The 23460-nt window shown below is 39.8% G+C and overlaps 1 protein-coding gene and 1 long non-coding RNA gene across 2 annotated transcripts; both read right to left on the bottom strand.

Moving 5' to 3' along the window:
- Window positions 1-401: 401 nt before the first annotated feature.
- On the bottom strand, window positions 402-2603 carry LOC311066657 (proline-rich transmembrane protein 1). Its single transcript, XM_084087942.1, has 2 exons — window positions 2174-2603; window positions 402-897 (listed from the first exon to the last, which is right to left on the bottom strand). Exons 1-2 carry the CDS (start codon window positions 2495-2497, stop codon window positions 727-729), a joined length of 495 nt encoding a protein of 164 aa, XP_083944068.1. The 5' UTR covers window positions 2498-2603; the 3' UTR covers window positions 402-726.
- A 5513-nt stretch (window positions 2604-8116) lies between these two features.
- Window positions 8117-10426, bottom strand: LOC311067223. Its single transcript, XR_014603199.1, has 3 exons — window positions 10288-10426; window positions 8429-9712; window positions 8117-8378 (listed from the first exon to the last, which is right to left on the bottom strand). It is a non-coding gene; the product is annotated as an uncharacterized lncRNA (long non-coding RNA).
- Window positions 10427-23460: the final 13034 nt, after the last annotated feature.

The following is a 23460-nucleotide window of genomic DNA, read 5'->3' as shown; positions in this document are numbered from 1 at the left end:
CCACAAAATTTTATCCAGATGCAGCTCACATAGAGGGACTTCACCAAAAAGTCCTGTCTTTATGTCTTTATTATTGCAAAGAAATTAACCTAAAAAAAGATTATTTAAAAGGCTCAGTCTGGCCATGTCTGCGTATTGTAAGTGACTTTAGAATTCTAAAATCGTGGTTTGCATCTTTTTAGGGTTCCAAATTGCCAAATAACAGTCCTCAGTTCATTTCAAATAGGACATAACCAAAGTATTGTGGTTAAGTAAATCAGTTACTGTAGATTAATTCAGTATTTGTTTTTGATTCACTAATAAGAACCGGCTCATGAGAGTGATTCTTTCGGGGATCTGAATAGAGAGTATTTGGGTGACAACATCAATGGTTATAAAAAAAAGAAGAAAAAGAGCACTGGTTTTTGGTCATTGAAAATTTTAATTAAATATAATCAAAAGACAGGAAGAAAAACAAACATCAATATGTATACTTTGACAGTGAGAGTTTGCATTGTTTTGAAACATAAGATAATCAACTTTAAAGCATGTGTTAGTTACATGAATAATTTTACATTAGAGATGAGCCAGACAGATCAAACATAGTCAATCATCCGAAACTGCACATTAGTTTGTAGTATAAAAAAACATCACAATGTGGTTATAAAATTATACTTTTGGCATTATATGATGTTATTTTTGGAAAGCCCTCATTCCTGGTGTCCAGCTGATATGTCTGACAAACAATTAAGGAGTTGTTGGTTGTTGTTTACTATGGACAACTACCACAATAATGTAGACAATGTACAACACAAAAAGGGCAAGGCCAATACCAAGAGCAATATGGTTAAAAGTGCGCGCCATTTTGGAGTTTTTCTCTGCTATTTGTTGTTGTCCGGTCATGTTGGCATTCCGAGTCTGTGAAAATAAATGTAAAAACTTAGTCAGTTATGTCATTTGAGTTTTCTCTAAAAAAGAGTGATTAAAGTGTTTATATCGTATAAAGCAATGACCTGTGTCCATACTAACAGTTTCACATGTTGCTCATGAATAAATTGTGGAAACATGCATGTTTAAACAGATGCTGCAATAAGGTGTTATTTCAAAATGATAAACAGCTATTATGTAACCAATGTGACTTTTTGTGCAATAATGGAAACCCAGAGCAAGTTTCACACGTGGTTTCTTTTCCTTAATCTGAAACATCATCTATTGCATTTCCTTTTTATGAACCATCAAACTCATTTGTGTGTATTTAATTCATACTCTATCAATGAACTATATTGCAGGACAACAAAAGTGCCCTATAGTAACTTCACATTGTCATAGAGAAAATTCACAGATGTGCACAAAGCATTAGTGAAATTAGGACGTACCACACCTATTTCTCAATACCAACACGTCACATCATTTATGGGAACAATATGTTTGTGTAAATGGAGACAAACATCTGCTCAGTAAGTAAAGTTAGGTATGGGGAAGCTACATAAGTGAACTTCTTTTGTTTTGAATGCTAGTCATGTGATCACAATTCTTTGAATGACAAAGATTTTTGAACACTAAAAAAACATTGTATATGTGTCTTGTTATTTAGACTATGATCTCTCTTTTTTAATTTAACTAAGTCTTGTCGTCCATTTTTTTCAACAAAGTCTTGTGGACCATTTAGCCTTTAAAGGGGAAGTTCACCCAAAAATGCAAATGTGACCATTGTTTACTCATTACTGCATATTAGACAAGCAAAAGTAAATAATGACATTTTCTATGGTGAACATTCCCTTTAAATTAAAGTGATTTAGTGGAAAAGATTTACGTTCATTCATTAGCAGATGCTTTTATATCAACTTACTGTAAGCGATTCATCTTGAAGTGGCAATAACAAGATACAAAGTTTCAGACATCATTCAGAATAATACAAGCAAGAACAGGAAGTGATTAAGGAAAAGTGAGAGGACAGACAAAGTAATAGTAAAAGCATAGAAGTACTTTTTTTAGTTTATGCAGTTAAGTGCTAATCAGAAGAGATGAATTTTCACCTGTTTTTTATTGTAAGAGATTTATTACCATTTACAAAACAAAAACAATTAAGATTTAATGAAAAAAAGGTTCAAATAATGAAAAATCGCATTTTATGATCAGCCATTAGTGTATCAGTTTAAAAAGGGTTAAGAAAGGTACGTGAACTAATACTTACATTGATAGAGTAAATTAGAGCAACAATGCCCAGAGGAAAGCAGCAGCACAGCAGGGTAAAGATGGAATAGCCCAGGTAATCTGGCAGCGGATAGGCCAGTGGAGTGTTGGTCAAATAAACTGCCGGCTGCACGGTGACAGCAGGATGACCTTGATATGGCCCTTGGACGTGTGGTCCTGGAGCGCCGTACGGCTGGCCTTGATACCCAGAGGTGCTCTGAAAGCTCCCTTGAGGAGGGTATCCAGAATGGTCCTGGTAGGGTGGTGGCCCAGGCTGCAACAACTTGGATTTCTCAGATGTATTCCAGTTTTCTTGGTGCTCCATTGTACTGTTTAGTAAACTTGCACTGTCTTATTTTCTTTGTACTCGGCACACCTTTGTTGACTCTGACTAAGAGGAACCAAGCTTTTTCCGCCACAGACTTTGGCTCATTACGGTCACATGATGATTGTAGGAGGAGTGACAAGCAGTGACAACAGGCGAGACAGATTCAGTTCCCTCATCACACAGCGACACAGAAACATAATTTTCACAGTATTGACCGCAGATGCCAGCTTGATAGTCATTGGGGGTTATTTGTGGATTAATGGGTTTTTGGAATATATATATATATATATATATACAGTGCAATGCATAAGTTAATACACCCATGCTAAAGTTGACTAAAAAGAGGAATAAAAAATCATATTTTGGAAATTGAACTTAATGCCTTAATTTAAAAAATTAGGAAAAATCCAACCTTTTAGGACACCAATTTTCTTTGTGAATGAATAATGTATCGTAAATAAATAAATGTTCTTCCTTAAAATACATGGTGCATAAGTGTGTACACCCCTATGTTAAATTCCCATAGAGGCAGGCAGATTTTTATTTTTAAGTATTTGTTTTTAATTAATTTTTAGGATACTATGCATCCTGATAAAGTTCCCTTGGCCTTTGGAATTAAAATAGCCCCACATCATCACATAGCCTTCACCATACCTAGAGATTGGCATGATTTTATTTCAGTTAGCCTAAAAGCTAGTTTGATTTGCATTGAGAGATGATCTTATGGAAAGTACCCCATGCCAATCTCTAACTTTATCAGGATGCATAGTATCCTAAAAATTAATTTAAAAAAAATACTTAAAAATAAAAATCTGCCTGCCTCTATGGGAATTTAACATAGGGGTGTACACACTTATGCACCATGTATTTTAAGGAAGAACATTTATTTATTTACGATACATTATTCATTCACAAAGAAAATTGGTGTCCTAAAAGGTTGGATTTTTCCTAATTTTTTAAATTAAGGCATTAAGTTCAATTTCCAAAATATGATTTTTTATTCCTCTTTTTAGTCAACTTTAGCATGGGTGTATTAACTTATGCATTGCACTGTATATATATATATATATATATATATATATATATATATATATATATATATATATATATATATATATATATATATATGTATGTATGTATGTATATGTGTGTGTGTGTGTGTGTATATATATATGTATATATATATATATATATATATATATATATATATATGCATTTTAGAATAAAATGTATATATTTTTATATTTAAAAATCAACTTATCTAAATAATTAAAAGGTTTCTCCCAAGGTTCTGTCACCTGATAGAGTTTTGGTTCCTTGTTACTGTCGCCTCTGGCTTGCTTAGTTGGGAACACTTAATATATTCAACAATATTATTGATCTGACTGCACTAACACTATTGGATAAGAATGATGATGACATCACTGTTTTTTGCAGAACTGCTTTATAATGTTATGAACAGCATCTACGCAAATTATTTTCCATTTGCTTTTCTGTTTTATCTCGGGTTTCCCATTCTAAGGTAACTACAGAGTATGTCAACTAGAGTTTGGATCCATTATAACATTGTCCCGCAGTGATCTTAAAGGCAGTTAATATCATGATAAAATGATAATACTGACACATACGTGACATATTTTAACCGCATAAAATAAATGTATTTATACCATTTAAATATTTATACATATACAAAAGTATAAATACATTTTGGTAAATTTATGGGTGTTCATGGATTTTTTATTATTCACAAAATCGGACAAATTTTAAAGACTTTAAGAAATAGAGAATGAACAATGTAGATTGTACTTCTGAAGCATTTATTTCAACAATTAAAAAATGAAACAACATTTATTTTCAAAATACATTTTGTCTGTTGACACTTTCATTGTTTTTATTAAAAGCAAATTGTACCCGTATTTTTTTTTTTGCTTATAATATATATTTTATGCAGTGATGAAACTATCCAGATCTGCATACAGAGCAAAAAACGAATCGCACAATGATTCAGTCAACATTATGAAAACATAGCATGGGGTAACTTTAGAAAGATAAAAGTTTTCCATCAAAGTAATAGGTGTTGAGGAGATATAACGTAAGGATGATGGCGCCCACAACAACACCGAAATGGTTCAGCACGAGTGCAGCTTGAGAGTTGCTCGCTGCTTTAGCCCTCTGTCCAGCCCCGTTTGCTTTGAGAGTCTGTGAAAGTAAAGGTAAAATCGCAAATGTCAACAGGCTGAAAAACAGATTACTGGAAAATCAGACCTGTACCACAAACCACAATATGCTGCAAGCAAGAGTGCTTAGAGGAAGAGCAACACATTTTTAAGCTTTATAGAATGGAGGAAATGTGAGTGTGCACTGTAAAAAAAATCTGTAGAAATTACAGTATTACTGGCAGCTGCTTGCCAGTAACTTACTGTAGATTTAAATTGATATTATTTACTGGCAACAGTTTGTTCAAAGTTAAATGAACATTAAACATTAACAAGTCTTTATCTTTACAGAATAAAACTAAAATAACAGCCTCATGCAAAGCATTCTGGGAACCAGAATCTGAAGGAAAAAAAAACAGAAAAAGGTTGATGAAGATTTCTGGTTCCCAGAATGCTTTGCATTAGATTGCTATTTTATAGTTTTATTCTGTAAAAACAAAGACTTGTTAATGTTTAATGTTCATTTAACTTTGAACAAACTGTTGCAAGTAAATAACATCAATTTAAATCCACAGTAAGTTACTGGCAAACAGCTGCATAACTACAGCAATTTTTTTACAGTGTGGGTCAAGGGGGATCAAGATTGTTACTGTTTTGTTAATGACAACTGCATCACTCACCTCATAATTATCATTATAGAGGCATGTAGAAAGTAAAAATTGCCCTCTGTCTCTTTGCTTCTGAAGTGAACAGTGCAGAGTAAATTACCAGTAAGAGACCAGCACTGCCCATCTAAAACTAACCAAGACCATATTTTTTTAGATGCCCTATTAGGCCTACTCAAACACTTATATTTGCTGTCAATTGTCACAGCAGAGAAAATCAATACGTCTTCATGATAGCCTACTGTGGCGAGCAGGACGAGGCGAGGGCCGCGAGAGAGCGGTGCGAGGCCGGTGGCGTGATTGCGGATGAGCGACACGCGCGACGCACCGGACTCGTATCTCTCACGTAGGAGCGGAAGCATAGGAGCGACGACAGAGGAGAAGAGAGAGAGGACAGGCCTGGACTTGTGTTTTACTATGTGATAGCAGTCGACCGTGAGGGTTGCTGTCTTTTACTTTCGTTTTATATATCTTTGTTTTACGTTATTAAAGTAGGCTATAAGTATTTAAATGTTCGCCGGTTCCCACCTCGGCGCCTCATCCTTCCCATTACATCTAACTGCGTTACACCTACAGGATGCTACTCCACTAGATCCTCAATTAACTTACATGAACAAAATGCGTGCAGATGGACTAAACCATTTGGCGCATTAGCAAGGGGTGGGACCGTGAGACCAGAGAATGTAAGGCGATAAGTTTCACCATAGGTATCATATAAAGGCTAGATGTCTTAAGGCAGAGTCACTTCCGACATCACCGGCAGCCATCTTGCCACAGGGAAGCTGTGAATTAAGGTGAGTGATCAGGACGCACACAAATCCTCTTATCTCGCTGAAATCTTGACGGATTTACAAACGGTTTGGTTTCTTACAAACGTTATTAACGTGGATATAATTCTTTCATATGGAAGTCCATTGTTATAATTATTCATATGTATGCAGTGTCATAACTACATCTCTGATGTTTATAACAAACCAAACCGTTTGAAAATCTGTAGAAAATTGAGCAAGTTATAGTTATTTAAAAGTACATGCACCATGTTATGAGTGAGCGAGCACCCTGTGGTAAGATGGCCGCCGTGTGTGGATGCCGACCTCCATTGGCCAGCAGCGCGGACGAGACATCTAGCCTTTATTATATGATATCTATGAGTTTCACTCTTAGTAAACTTCCGGCTTCTGAACTGGTTGCAGTTCCACTCTGATTCCATATGAGGGCGCTCACAGGACGAGTGCAGAATGAATGGAGATCAATGGTGCTATACCTCTCAAAATCCACTTTTCTCAGGATATAATTTTTTGTCTAGTAATTTGAATGTTGTATTCGAAATGAGATGCAAAGAAATCACACACTACAATAGGACTTAATAGGGAGTGGGCAGGCTCTCTGTAGACAAGCTCTGGTGAGACCTTAGATAGTCTTTACTTTTTCGTAAACAACATGTACTTATTCAGCCAATACACTAACTTTACATTTCATCTGACTGAGCATTATTAAATTTAATTATGAGATGAAAATGTCCAGATAAAATAAAATATATTCCAGACTTTTCAAGGGCCCTCTCTCCCCTTGGGGCCATGGTCATCAGTACTGGTTTTACCCCCAGTCCGACGCCCCTGCAGAGAGTTAAGCTTATGCTGATTTGAGCTCAGCATCATAAAGCCCCTTGAGCATTGTGGCTTTCCATGATGCACTGTAGGACTTTCCAAAAGCATGCACCTGAGCTGATGTAGCCTATACTTACAAGAAACATGACAAACCACGATGAGTTTTGTGGTTGAGGTTAATTTGGGTGAAGAACCTGCTTGCTTGTATTTGACCAACAAAGCAAATAACTCTCTTGGGATCTTCACTGTGTGAAATGATCAATTTTGAATTTTTACAGATAGTGCACAGCACAAGCACAGATAATTAATCTTTACACACTCGTTTAGGGTGTACACTTTGCATAGTGCCCACCCCAGCTAATTTATCATTGTGCAAAACTCAGCACAAGCTTTTGTGCCAGGTTATTTTGTAATGCAATATATAAAGCAAAATATAAAGCAAAACAATGTTTTATTGTGTGTGTGTGTATACACACACACACACACACACAATAAAACATTGTTTTGCTTTATATTTTATATATAAGTTTATTCACCTTATTCCGCCCCGCCCACTTTTAATACTTCGCGCTTCCGCATTTTGTCATCCGACTTCCGCTAAACTGACACGGCACATCCGGTAGCTATTTCAGTAGTTAGAAGATTGTTTATAGTTAGCCAAAACTTTATCAAAATGACAAATAACGTTAATAACGTAAATGTTTTAAATTGGGAGCACGGAGAAAACTTCGTACGACTATCAGTTCGTCTCATATTGTCTCATTCATCGTCATTGTTAACGTGGCCAGAGGTAACGTTATCCTATGGGAATATTTAACTACGTCCTGTCAGAAGGAGTTGATGGAGCAGCAATAAAAAAATATTTGTAAATAATAAGGAATGAGAATATTTAGGGTTAAGGATAGGAGATTAGGTAATTGGTTAAATATGAACGATTAAATAAGTTGTATAAAATCAGTTGTAAGAAGTGTTTGATGTTTTCAGGAAGCTAGAGACACCTTCTACTGACCTTCGTGTAAATACATTTCACCATTCAAATTTCATAAGTAATAAACCAAGATGGTGTTCATTTGCAAACTTGACGTGACTTATTCCTTCTAACTAGAAGACTTGATTCATTTAAGTTTTAAGGGGAATCTACAGAGCTCACATTATATTGTTTTATAATAAATGACCGACAGGTAAAATCTGCTCACACTGTAAAGGTTTATAAAAATAACTTCATAACAGGTAAAATCTGCTCACACTGTAAAGGTTTATACAAATAACTATTCATAACAGGTAACATCTGCTCACACTGTAAAGGTTTATACAAATAACTATTCATAACAGGTAACATCTGCTCACACTGTAAAGGTTTATACAAATAACTATTCATAACAGGTAACATCTGCTCACACTGTAAAGGTTTATACAAATAACTATTCATAACAGGTAACATCTGCTCACACTGTAAAGGTTTATACAAATAACTATTCATAACAGGTAACATCTGCTCACACTGTAAAGGTTTATTAAAAAAAACTTCATAACAGGTAACATCTGGTCATTGTAAAGGTTTATAAAAATAAATGTTCATAACAGTTAACATCTGTTTTACAAGATTCACAAGGAGGACAAGTTTGACCTTCCTTTCATAGAGGAGATCGGTAATGGTGAAGCCTGTCTGCCAATACTTCATCACCTGGACAAGGTTATTAAGTGCACGATATTGAAGAAAAATGCGATAACTCATTAAACAATGCGATATTCGATACGATAATGCTTAAAGTATATAAAATTAACTTAAATTAGATTTAAAATTATATAACCTACATATGTGTTTCACATTCTTTTGTGACAAGAAAACATCCCTTCAACTTGTGAAAGTGAACATCAGTGTTTTACTGTATATAAGATGTGTTATTTTAACATCAGTGTAAACCACAGGGTTCAGGTTATCCTACATTAGGTCTATTTAACAACAGAAACTGAATAATCAAATGTAAAAGTAAAACACTGCTTAGTTTTTCACTGTATAAATTATATAAACTGATTAAAGCAAAAAAAAATGATGCATATTGCGATATATACATTTGCGATATTTTGATATATTGTGCTCTACATGTTGTGTTTGGAAACTGCTCTCTGAAACACTTCTCCATGATGTCAAGCCAACGCGAAATCACCTTGCTTACAATGAACTGAGAAACACCAAACCTTTCATCAAGATAAATTAATAAATTAAAGGGTTAGTTCACCCAAAAATGAAAATGATGTCAGTAATTACTCACCCTCATGTTGTTCCAACCCCGTAAGACCTTCGTTCATCTTCGGAACACAAATTAAGAAAGAAAAAATAATAATAAAAAAAAATGGAGGAGTGAGACAGCTCTCAGTTTAATCAAAAATATCTTAATTTGTGTTCCGAAGATGAACGAAGGTCTTACGGGGTTGGAACAACATGAGGGAGAGTAATTACTGACAGAGTTTTCATTTTTGGGTGAACTAACCCTTTAAGACGCAGCTTCATCAGAGTCATCAGGAGCTGATACCAAGTGTGTAGCTGAAAGCTGTTGGTGTATGAATTGGTAAGGTGCTCAGCAACTGAGTGGAATGCATCAATGTCGACCCTGTGTAGAGCTGACAAAGGTGGTCGTTTCTCAGCAGAGTTGAGATTTTGGAGCGTAGTTGTGGTCAGAGACAGATGGATCCTCCCATTGTGTTTCTGCATCACAGGTCTGGGGCATGTGGCTGTGATCCTCCTCACAGTTGTCCACTGCAACACTGACGCTCATCGATGATCTATGGAAATAATAGAACCATAAACATTTTTACATTAGTACTTAAAATAGATTTAAATAGTACTTTTTAAATTAGATTTAAATTAGTACTTAAAATGTAGATTTAAATTAGTACTTAAAATGAGAATTAATTAATTTATGATGGCACTCATACTTAGAACAGTGTGAAAAAGAGAGATGCATTAAAAACGAGACAGTATACACACAATCTCCTAACTCTACGTAGGTCAATATCAATATCTGAATAATATGTAGCTAGCTGGCCTGCTTACAGGAATAATGTGAGCTATTGTAAGACTGTAATGTACCATAATATATTGTACTATCGTGAATAATCATTCATTCTTTATTTCAGACCCTTAGGTCGACATATCACAAAATAGCCTAAACGAAATATAAGAAATATGACATATAACGTTAGTTGGCCAATGGTAATCATGCAAGATTCGTTGTATTTTGTGAACGGCTCGTTACTAATCTTAAATGTATTCATAGAACGGACTTCATCTAACGTTAGGCTAACAAGCACATATTAGATAGGTAAGTTAGGAAACAACAGTTAGTAAGTTAGCTTACCTGAATCTGACAACCTGTTCAGCACCCGCCGGGACTTCTTTACCAGAACATCGTAGCCGAGCCTTTACTCAGGGTAAGGGTGTTCGTTCGTCAGTCTGCTCCCCGTCCATAAAATGGTACGAACACACAGCGCTTGGGTGAGCACTTCAAGTTTAGCGCCTTCCGCCATTGCCTCAGGTGCTCCTCGTGTAAATCGTAAAGTACACCACAACATTCCGATCGCTTTAGCCTACATTGTGTTCGTAACACCGTTGGTTAAATTGTTCTATCCTCTTAATCCAATTGTTATGTCAGCCCCTAACTGAGCATATAATACTTAACATATTTTACCGTTACAACTACAGAATTACGCTAGAAACTAGCGTAGGTCCTTTCAGCCGGAAGTTGAAGTCCCGCTTAGCCGGAAGTAAGATGACAAAATGAGCGTAATGGCGTCGCCCTTGTTGTCATGGAAAATAAGGTGAATAGTCTAGATATAAACAATGAGTAAATAATTTTTTGAAACTAACGTCACGCTTCAAATGGAGATTGTATCTATTACATTGCTATGTCAGTAGCATCCAGTGACTGATTTATCATTATATCATTCATTCAAGAGATTCATTCAAAAACTCTGGACGAAACAAGCCTTCATTAATTTCAAATTTCAAGTAAAATGTTTTTACTTACTGAATTAATTTTTACATTTTTAATTTAAATTTTTAATTTTTTTAATAGACACATTTTAGACATTTATAAATATATATTTTTTGTCATAACCTCAAGTAAATTATTTTGTCTAGCTGTCTAACACTGTTTGTAATATTAAAAGATTGTACATTTTACATCCTAGTCTGTGATGTTGTACTAATATCAGGCACACTAATATGTACCTGGACCACAAAAAGTCACATGGGTCAATCTTGAGTCAAATTCGGTCAAATTGAGATTTATACATCATCTGAAAGCTGAACAGATAAGGTTACCATTGATGAATGGTTTGTTATGATAGGACAATATTTGGCTGATATACAACTATTTGAACATCTTGAATCTGAGGGTGCAAAAAAAAAAGATTTAAAGTTGTTCATTAATGTTCACGATTGTGCTGCATTCACTCACAAAAATAAATATTTACGGTAGGAAATTTACTAAATATCTTCATGGAACATGATCTTTACTTACACACGCAAAAAATATTGGGGTCAAAATTGAAGATGTGCCAATGGCATAATGTTATAAATTATTTTATTAGTACTGTATACGCAAAACATTAGAATAAGTGGATTTTGAGGTTGAGTGCATAAAAATAGCTTGCACTTTTAATCCAAGGAAATATCCCTACAAATATATTTTTGGACAGTGGAAGAGAAAAAGTGACAAGTGGGGAAAAAAATTCTGGGTTATCGAACAACTTTCATAAAAAAAATATCTACTGTAAATATTCTAATGCAGTGTATCACAATCTTCAACACATTATATAACAGTAATTAGGGGTGGGAATCTTTTACCATCTCACGATTCAATTCGATTCCGATTCTTGAGGCCACGATTCGATTCAAAATCGATTTTCGATTCAAAAAGATTTTCGATTCAAAACAATTCGATTTTATTCATAATGATTTCTAATCAGGTTTCTGATCATGATCTACTCTCATCTGCTTTGCTATACAGAATGACAAACGGAGACATTAAAGTGTCTTTCACATTTATTAAGTTCAATTCTCAGGTAAGTGCCTTTTATCAAAAACATTGTCTGGTTCTCAATTGCTACTCATTAGTAGCTAGCTATAAAATAAGTTGGAACAAAAATAAAGTGCTTCTTCATAATACAAAATGGTTGAAAATTAGGGGTGGGAATATCTAGGCACCTCACGATTCGATTAGATTATTATTCAGAGGGTCACGATTATCGATTATTAACGATTATTAAAAAAAAGAAATTACTACTTGGTACTTTTAAAGCAAAGTATTTATGATGACCCATAACGAACTTACTTCCAATACTTCCTATATTAATTTTATTAATAAAACAAATGGAAGTGATTTGGCAAGTCAACTGTAAGGTTACATTTGCCAGCATATGTCCCAACATTGCTGAGAACCAACAGGAAAATAAATGTGTGCCTGTACTAGCAGCATACTTGTAGTAAATTAATACAAACTTCAGCATATTCTGAATCTCTAGCATTTAATAATAGACTTCTAACCAACATCCTCTTGTTATTTCCAATGAGCAATATAATCCTTCAGGCAAAAAACATTTTGCTGTAGCAAATTCACAATCAGTTTTAGTTCAAAAATATAGAATTATGTACCAGCAGCTCTCATATAATGCTTGTGGACTTATGCATATTCTAAATAATTAGTCACATACAAAGTCGCTCTTACACACCACTAAATAATAAAGAGTTATGACTTGAAATGTTTGCTGTATACCACAATCAAAAACAGCTTATACAAAGAAAGTGAATGAACATCTGCAGAGAGCAACTTACAGTCAAAATGTAACTTTTTGTGACTGGCATTGCACATATTGCATACAGATCGGTTTACAGCATATTGATGTGAAAACTAAACAATACAGAAATTAGCTCTCATACAAAAAAATACTAAATAGATCACAATGAAATTGCCAATTTTCCATACGTTAGCTTTTAACGAAGAGGGTGCCGTTCGGATTTGGCGCTCAGCCATCATGCGTCTGTTATGTGTGTGTCTCTGTTATGTGCACGCCACAGACTGTCCGCGCACTGCACGTCCGCTTCAGAGTTCCGCCTTTTGCGTTCCGTCAATGTTACGTTATTATATACGTAAAAAAAAAAAAAAAAAAAAAAAAAATATATATATATATATATATATATATATATATATATTTTTTTTTTTATATATATATATAAAAACGATTTTTGACATTTGTGAATCGATTCAGAATCGTCCACGTCCCGCATCGCGATTCATCTAAGAATCGATTTTTTCCCCCACCCCTAACAGAAATCATACCATATATATATTCATAAATACATGAAAAATCAAAGACACATGACATGACAGATCACATCAATTCACAAACATAGTTCGCTGCATTACATAATCTGTGTTCTATCAGATAATAATTATTTATGCCCCCCAAAATAAAAACACGATGTTTATAAGTGTGGATTATTCATTGTGTTTCATCAAGTCATCAAATTATATGATACCATAACAAGCAACAATGTATTTTTTTTAAAAATCTAAATCTGTGTTACCGTTTTAGATAAATATTTCAAATATTATCAATGTTTCACAAAGCTTTAAAGTAAACCAGATTATCTATTAGCAAGGACACATCAAATTGATCAAAAGTGACAGTAAAAACATTTATAATGCTATAAAAGATTTCTGTTTCAAATAAATGCTGTTAATTTAAACTTTATATATTTTTTAAATACTGAAAAAAAAAATATTTTTGTTTCAACAAAAATAATACATTTTCAATGATGATAATGAAAAAAAAATTACTGTATTTAAAAAAAAAAAATAATTAATGCAGCCTTAAGCACAAGACAATTTCAAAAACAGTAAGAAAAATCTTACAGACCGGACCCAAACTTTTGAATGGTATTATGAATATCTTATTTGAATCTTGCATAATATGAAAAATCTTCCTAAAAAAAAAAAAGCATTCAAAGGTAAATAAATTAATACTTACAGCTCTAGAGTAACAAAGTGCGACAGCTCCCAGACAGATGCAGCAGCACAGCGTGGTAAATATTGAGTAACACATGTAATCGGGCTCAGGGTCAGGCAGTGGAGCGCGAGCCCGGTACACAGGGGGTTGAACAACGACCACAGGCTCGTTGTGGTGATTCAGGCCCTGGGCATGGAGCTGGAGGTGAACGCTGTCAGGATGGACTGCATGATGATTTCCAGTATTGTTTCCCTGAGGATATAGTGGAGATAAAGCCTGGGCCATGCCTGATCACTTGCACCCTCTTCTTTAGATATGGCTCTTTGTTTTTCCGTTCGAATATTGTGAGTCTTTTCTCAGTACCTTGGCCTTTTATGGTGAACCGTGTGAACTGAAAGGCCCCGATTTCACAGTTTGACCGCATTCAGTACAGAAGCAACACTGTGGAATTTATAGTTACACTTTCTCAGGGGTGGTTTACACGACATCGTTTCCAACTATAACAGAAAACTTTTTATGCAGTTTGGCCGTTCATTTACACAACAAAGCCGTTTTAGAGGCCTCCAAATGCAAACTTTTGAAAATGGGTTTCAAAATGCAAGTTTTTGAAAAACGATACCGTTATCATCCCCATATAAAATACAAAAACTTGAATTTGTGAAAAGGGTGTCATGTGCATGCATATTACGTGTTCAGTTTTGAACGTGTACAATTTTCTTTTTTTACAGTCTATGGTTCAGTCTGTGCGCAGTGTTTTACAAAGTTACATCACCATTTACTGGCCTGGCAGCATGTGTTTAGTCGTTTTCACGGATCCATGAAAATAGTGATCATTTTGACAACATTGTATCTGTAGGCAAAAAAACCCCCAAAAAAACGATCCTCTCTGCATTAAAAATTTTTTTTGGTGTAGAAACAATTGCTAGAACATTTCACAAATAATTATAAAGAATCGGCAAGTAACACATTGTGTGCTTCTCAATATATCCCTCCTCTCTCCGTCCTCCATCCTATGACCTGGAAACCGATCGAGCTTAGCCATCTTGAAGGACATCTCAATTCTCTAATTGCACCGTGAGGAGTCGAGGATCGAGGAGTGAGGAGGCTTCCTGAGGAGTCATGAGCGAGGATGCACAGGTGTGTCCAATGTGGAAGTGTTTTATCAACTAAAAGTAATGCACGTATAAATTCTCCTCCCCCTCCATATAGGTCACAATCATTTTAATTTATACTTTACCTTTGCAGTTTATATAATCCACACATCTCACATATTTCAACAGGGTATCTTGCTTTATTATTACTAGTGCAAAGTGCCCGTGCAAAATCCGTTTTTGTGTGTTTTTAGTAATTGTTGGTTTGGGTGTGTTTGAGTGCTCATGTAAGGGTGGATTCCTGCAGTGGTTCAAGCTGCAAGACTGCCGGATGACTAAAGAAACATTATTAGCAAGATGGTAGAAAAATATGGTTATGGTTACACTTAAAATACAACCCCAAATCAGAAAAAGTTAGGACACTGTACAAATTGTGAGTAAAAAAGGAATGGAATAATTTACAAATCTCATAAACTTATATTTTATTCACAATAGAATATTGATAACATATCAAATGTTGAAAGTGACATTTTGAAATGTCATGCCAAATTTTGGCTCATTTTGGATTTCATGAGAGCTACACATTCCAAAAAAGTTGGGACAGGTAGCAATAAGAGGGCGGAAAAGTAAAATGTACATGTAGGGGAACAGCTGGAGGACCAATTTGCAACTTATTAGGTCAATTGGCAACATGATTGGGTATAAAAAGAGCCTCTCAGAGTGGCAGTGTCTCTCAGAAGTCAAGATGGGCAGAGGATCACCAATTCCACCAATGCTGCGGCGAAAAATAGTGGAGCAATATCAGAAAGGAGTTTCTCAGAGAATAATTGCAAAGAGTTTGAAGTTATCATCATCTATAGTGCATAATATCATCCAAAGATTCAGAGAATCTGGAACAATCACTGTGCGTAAGGGTCAAGGCCGGAAAACCATGGATGCCTGTGATCTTCGGGTCCTTAGACGACACTGCATCACATACAGGAATGCTTCTGTAATGGAAATCACAACATGGGCTCAGGAATACTTTCAGAAAACATTGTCGGTGAACACAATCCGCCGTGCCATTCGCCGTTGCCGGCTAAAACTCTATGGGTCAAAAAAGAAGCCATATCTAAACAGGATCCAGAAGCACAGGCGTTTTCCCTGGGCCAAGGCTCATTTAAAATGGACTGTGGCAAAATGGAAAACTGTTCTGTGGTCAGACGAATCAAAATTTTAAGTTCTTTTTGGAAAACTGGGACACCATGTCATCCGGACTAAAGAGGACAAGGACAACCCAAGTTGTTATCAGCGTTCAGTTCAGAAGCCTGCATCTCTGATGGTATGGGGTTGCATGAGTGCGTGTGGCATGGGCAGCTTACACATCTGGAAAGGCACCATCAATGCTGAAAGGTATATCCAAGTTCTAGAACAACATATGCTTCCATCCAGACGTTGTCTCTTTCAGGGAAGACCTTGCATTTTCCAACATGACAATGCCAGACCACATACTACATCAATTACAATATCATGGCTGTGTAGAAGAAGGATCCGGGTACTGAAATGGCCAGCCTGCAGTCCAGATCTTTCACCCATAGAAACATTTGGTGCATCATAAAGAGGAAGATGCGGCAAAGAAGACCTAAGACAGTTGAGCAACTAGAAGCCTGTATTAGACAAGAATGGGACAACATTCCTATTCCTAAACTTGAGCAACTTGTCTCCTCAGTCCCCAGACGTTTGCAGACTGTTATAAAAAGAAGAGGGGATGCCACACAGTGGTAAACATGGCCTTGTCCCAACTTTTTTGAGATGTGTTGATGCCATGAAATTTAAAATCAACTTATTTTTCCCTTAAAATTATACATTTCCTCAGTTTAAGAGAGAGAGAGAGAGAGAGAGAGAGAAAAGAGGAGGCAAAAGGAGAGAGCCCCAAGAATAAGAAGAGAGCCCCAAGAAAGGGACCCAGAGAAGAAGAGAGCCAGAGCATCAAAGAGACAGAGCAACAGTTTCAATCTTATTTTATCCTTTCCCTGACCATGTGACTAAAACGCCTCGGTTACGACTGTAACCTCGGTTCCCTGAAGAGGGAACGAGCGTTGCGTCGAGATTGACGCTATGGGGAACGCTTTGCGTGATGACGTCTTGAAGCACATGTAAAATCAGTCCAATGGTGTGGCGGAACGTCAGAGGCGGGTGACGTCACGTACCAGGAAGCTATAAAAGCCGGCCCGAAACAGAAAACGAAAGCTTCGTAAAGTCTGAAGTCGTGCTGACAGGCATGAAGGAGATATGGCAAGGCGACGCAACGCTCGTTCCCTCTTCAGGGAACCGAGGTTACAGTCGTAACCGAGGCGTTCCCTTTCAAGGGAACTCGCGTTGCGTCGAGATTGACGCTATGGGGAACGTCTATACCAACGCCTCCATAGCTACAAATGTCTGTCCTGTGTGAAATCTGGTGAGCAGCACTACGAAGACAAAACATGAGACCCTGGAGCAGAGTCTAGATCCAAGGAGTAGAACCTGACGAAGGTGTGCGGTGAGGACCAACCTGCCGCATCACAGACGTCCTGTAAAGACACTCCTGATATAAGGGCCTTAGAGGCCGCCATACTCCTTGTAGAGTGCGACCGGACAGCCAAAGGAGAAGGCTGCCCAGCCGCCTCATAAGCAAGCGAGATAGCCTCAACCACCCACTTGCTCATTCTTTGCTTAGACACTGGGCCTCCCTTGTTGGGGGACCCAAAGCATACAAACAACTGATCACTTTTACGCCACAGGGCAGCTCTGTGGACATAAGCGTCTAACGCCCGAACTGGGCAAAGCAAATTATTAGCCTCCTGGTCCGCATTCTGAAAGGGAGGAGGACAAAAGGCCTGCAGAACAATAGGTCTGGCCACATTAGTGGGGACCTTGGGGATATAACCCGGTCTCGGATGAAGAAAAGCTTTAACCATACCCGGTGCAAACTCTAAGCATGACGGAGCAACCGACAATGCTTGCAGATCCCCTATTCTCTTGAGAGAAGAGATAGCAAGAAGGAACAGAGCTTTCAGAGTTAAGAACTTCTCAGGAACCTCCTCAATGGGCTCAAAGGGGGCCAGGGAAAGGCCTTGCAGCGCAAGGGACAAATCCCATGGTGGCACCCTAGAGCGAACTGCAGGCCTCAGCCTCCAAGTGCCACGAAGGAAACGAGATACCAAAGGGTCTTTCCCCACAGACATTCCACCCAAAGGAATGTGGTAAGCACCTATGGCCGCCACATAAACCTTTAAAGTGGACGGGGTAAGACCTGCCGTGAACCGGTCCTGCAGGAACTCCAGCACTGTACCAACTGGGCAGTTAACTGGGTCCAACCGACGGTCACTACATCAAGAAGTGAAAACTCTCCACTTCAGGGCATAAAGTTTCCTCGTGGAGGGAGCTCTGGACTGTAGAATGGTCTCAACAACCTCAGTTGAGAGACCTGACTCTATGAGCTGGGCCCCCTCAGAGGCCAAGCCCACAGCTTCCACAGTTCTGGTCGGGGGTGTAAAATCGAGCCCCCTGATTGGGACAGAAGGTCCCTCCTGACAGGTAGCTCCAGAGGAGGCCCGTCGAGGAGGGACACAAGGTCGGGAAACCATACTCTGCCCGGCCACCGCGGGGCTATAAGAAGCAGGCAAACCCGGTCCCTGCGAACTCTCTCCAGAACTCCCGGGAGCAGAGCAACTGGGGGAAAGGCGTACAGACGTAGCCTCGGCCACGCCTGTACCATAGCATCCAATCCCAGAGGAGCTGGATGCGTGAGGGAGAACCAAAGTGGACAGTGAGACGTCTCTCGAGACGCAAACAGATCCACTTGAGCTTGGCCAAACTCCCTCCATATCAGCTCCACCACCTCGGGGTGGAGCCTCCATTCCCCGGGCCTCGGCCCCTGTCTCGACAGAGCGTCTGCTCCTATATTCTGGACCCCGGGGATGTAAGCTGCCCTGAGAGACAGCAGCTTCCCCTGGGACCACAAGAGGATATGGCGTGCCAGATTGCATAATGGGCGTGAGCGCAAACCCCCTTGGTGATTGATATAGGCGACCACCGACGTGTTGTCCATATGTTCTAGCACATGGTGTCCCCTGAGATCTGTGATGAAGCTCCTCAGAGCCCGGAAGACAGCTAACATCTCTAGGCGATTGATATGCCAGGAACGATGATGGTCTTCCCACAGACCTTGAGATGAGCGACCCTCCAGGATCGCTCCCCAACCCGTGAGGGAAGCATCCGTCGTTAGCAGTTTGCGACGACAAGGAGCTCCCAACACTGGGCCCTGGGACAGGAACCAAGGTTTCTTCCACATAACCAAGGCACGTAGGCATCGCCGCGTGACCTTGATCGTGCGAAATGGGTTGCCCCTCGGGGAAAACCCCCTGGTCCTGAGCCACCACTGCAGGGGCCTCATGTGCAGCAGTCCAAAAGGTATCACGTTGGAAGCTGCCGCCATGAGACCCAACAGTCTCTGGAACTGTTTGACAGTGAGTAGCTGGCCTAGCTTTACACTTTTCACAACTGCAAGGATGGACTCTATACGTGGCGGTGACAGGCGCGCCTGCATCGACACTGAATCCCAAACCACGCCTAAGAAAGTGGTCCTCTGGAGTGGAGAAAGCACACTCTTCTTGGCGTTCAGCCGTAACCCCAACTCTTTCATATGGGCGAGAACAACATCTCGATGTTGAACCGCCATCTGATGCGACTGAGCTAAAATCAACCAATCGTCGATGTAGTTCATGATGCGAATACCCTGGAGGCGCAGGGGCGCCAGAGCTGCATCCACGCATTTGGTGAAAGTGCGGGGTGATAAAGCTAGGCCGAATGGAAGAACTCGATATTGGTATGCTTTGCCCCCGAAAGCAAACCTCAGGAACTTCCAATGACACGGACGGATGGAAATATGGAAATATGCGTCCTTGACGTCTATCGTGACAAACCAGTCCTCGGACCTGATCTGTGGCACGATTTGTCTCAATGTTAACATTTTGAACTTGAGCTGCATGACTGACTCGTTCAGAACTCGAAGATCTAAAATGGGACGCAATCCCCCGTCCTTCTTTGGAACTATGAAGTACCGGCTGTAAAACCCGGTTTCCCTGTTGGAGGGAGGTACATATTCTATGGCCCCTTTCTCTAACAGAGTGTTTACTTCCTGTTCCATAACCAGAACCTGCTCGGGGCCCACCACTGTGGGCAGGACCCCCATAAACCGAGGTGGGCGTTTCTTGAATTGTATCTGATACCCTTTTTCTACGGTCTGCAGGACCCAACGAGAAACATTTGACAGTAGCTTCCACGCTGTCAAAGATTCTACTAGAGGTACCAGCCTCTCGAGACTGGTTTCTGGATTTGGTTGTTGTTGAGTAGTCGGTTCGTCGCCCTGTAACGGCGCACCGGCAGGGAACGACTGAACAGACTGCTCTAACACCCTCCTCAGAGGGGGCGGGCATCCCGAGGCCACTACGTTTCCGGGTGGTCCTTGAGATATGTGCTCGCCGGAGACCGCTGCGCCCTGTAACACCGGAGGCGGCAGGGTTGGCAGAACGGTCCCCTGAGGGCACCGAAGAGAGACGGGCACTGTAAAAAGAGGTGTTAACCGCTCTGCTTCGGGGGGGACTACCCTCATTTGTCCTGAGCTGGGTTTGAGAGCGCCCTCCGTGTCCCCGAGATTTTTGTGGGGGAGCACGGGAGGAAACGCTCTGTTTCTGAGTGGCACGGTGCACAGTGCTCTTTTTAGAGGAGTGAAGCTGCTCCCGCTCAGCAGCCTCATAGAAAGAACGGCGGGGGAGAAGTTTCTGAAGTGCAGCTGCCTGTTTTGAAGCTTCTTGTGATTTAGCTACAGCACTGTTAACTGCATCTCCAAATAACCTGACAGTGGAGACCGGAGCATCTAAAAGAACATGTTTCTCTTTGTCTTTTATGTCACTTAGATTGAGCCACAGATGCCTCTCAGTGGCCACCAGGGCTGCCATAGAGCGGCCGATGGATTTAGCCATCTCCTTGGTGGCCCTGAGAGACAGATCTGTGGCTCTGCGCAGTTCAGCTACCGTGTCGGGACCAATCCCCCCGCCCTCCTCTAAATCACCCAATAATTCAGCCTGATAAGCTTGCATTAGGGACATCGTATGCAGACACGCTGCAGCTTGACCAGCGGCTGCATACGACTTATGAACCAGGGCAGATGTAAATTTAACTGGTTTAGAGGGTAGTGCAGGAGCCTTCAGGGAAGATGCCGTTGCTGGAGAGAGATAGCTCGCAAGCGTCTCCTCCACCTTCGGCATCTCCCCATAACCATACTCTTTATATTTGTAAATAGATGAGTAGTGTGATGTTTGAGGTGTGTATACTCTGTACGAAACTGGTTTCCCCCACGATCTCGACACCTCGGTGTGGAGATCGGGGAAAAATGGAAGGCTTCTGCGCTGAGGCTGAGCACGAGATGGCAGGAAACGTTCGTCGAGCTTGCTTCTCGAACGAACGCCCTGCCTATCTTCTGGCCACTCAATAGATAATCGCTCAACAGCTCTTGTAACCACGTCAAGCAATTCTTCAAACGCATGAGACTGAGGTGGCGAATCCTCAGACTCAGCGTCAATACTAACAACGTCCAACTCCTCAGAGCTGGACAATTGCAGTACTGGTGCCTCCATCGGGGGGGAAGAAACCGCAACGCGTGCTTCCACACCCTGATGAGAGGCACTGGATCTATCAGAAACAGGCTGAGATAAGGCAGAGCCCGTCTCAACATCCACTGATAAATCCATTTGCGAACCCCAGGTCTGAGATCGACGCCGTGCCTCGGCAGCGGCGGGACCAGAGCCCTGGGGAACGCGATCCTGGTTAAATAAAGCCAGGCGGGATCGGAGCGTACGCAAAGGGAGCGCGTCACAATGCTCACAGCCAGCACCCTCGAGTGCTCTTCACCCAAGCATACAACACAAAGAGTGTGAGTGTCCCCACCCGTTAAATAACGCGGGCAGGGGTGAACACACACTCTAAACTGCTGCTGCTGACTCGCCATAATTCTGAATATATATAAAGTAACAATATAGACAGACAACACCAAAATAACGTGGACAGAATTCAACACAGAGCGCAACTGAAGACTCAGAAAGCTTTCGTTTTCTGTTTCGGGCCGGCTTTTATAGCTTCCTGGTACGTGACGTCACCCGCCTCTGACGTTCCGCCACACCATTGGACTGATTTTACATGTGCTTCAAGACGTCAACACGCAAAGCGTTCCCCATAGCGTCAATCTCGACGCAACGCGAGTTCCCTTGAAAGGGAACCCAGATGTGAGACGTTCAAACTGACCAATCAGATAATTACACTTCCCCCAGTGTACTAAAGGTGTGACAATTCATCGACCCTCAAAGTACAAACATGTTGGCCTACAGGCCTAGATCACTATCAGAAACCTCTGTGCCTTTAGGAACTCCAAATGGTCCTTGTGGTAGAAAGAGGGGGTGGAAACAGCAAAGCAAATATCTTTGTTCATTTAAAATATCTTTGATTATTTTCAATCTTATACTCATTGTTACAATTACACAGCAAAAGTTCAGTGACATTTTTATTTGTGCATCTCTATTTGGCTCTGCTTTCTTCTTGACCCTCTCTGTCTCTGGTCAGTGTGAGGGGAGTGGCCAGCGGCTCAAGTGGCAAAAGCCAATGTTTGCTTCTTTTACCGAGATATTTAACGATACCTTTTGCATTTCTAATCAAAACAACGTCAAACTTGGCACTGCACTTACTCGTGCCCGTAGCAAGACACCTGTCAAGTTTGAAATCCATCAGACTAATGGTTCGAGAGATATGCGAGTAACAGACAGACAGACACAGACACACACACACACACACACACAGACACACACACACACACACACAGACTTTCCTGTAATTTATAGATAGAATATTTATTATGCATTTTTTAAATAACCAAACTTCAACAAGATAAGGGCAGATCCTTTGAGCGCTGCTGATGATGCTATGAAGTGAAGCTCGAGTGATCAAGTATTCCCATGTATAAAAAAGCTTTCATTCAATTCCTCCGTCCTACTAAAGGTGTGACAATTCATCGACCCTCAAAGTACAAACATGTTGGCCTACAGGCCTAGATCACTATCAGAAACCTCTGTGCCTTTAGGAACTTCAAATGGTCATCGTGGTAGAAAGAGGGGGTAGAAAAACAGTCAAGCAAATTATTTTCAATCCTACAGTTCCGCCCTTGGCACCGTTGGCCACACACATGGAGTCCAAAGGTGACACAATCCATAAAGACATGCTTTCTGTTGTGTGTAGTTGCATCTCCAGACTTTTCGTCCATGCTTGTTGCAATATCAGTTGGTCAGTGTTCAGTCTTTGTTCTCCTTTCAGCCCTGCATGAGGAAGCAAATAGTGTTGCACCATTCATAGATATGCAAATCA

Source organism: Abramis brama (assembly GCF_963993115.1).
Source record: "Abramis brama genome assembly, chromosome: 17".
Taxonomy (NCBI): domain Eukaryota; kingdom Metazoa; phylum Chordata; class Actinopteri; order Cypriniformes; family Leuciscidae; genus Abramis; species Abramis brama.
Note: the sequence above shows the minus strand (reverse complement) of the source record. Positions and strands in the feature narration are given on the sequence as shown.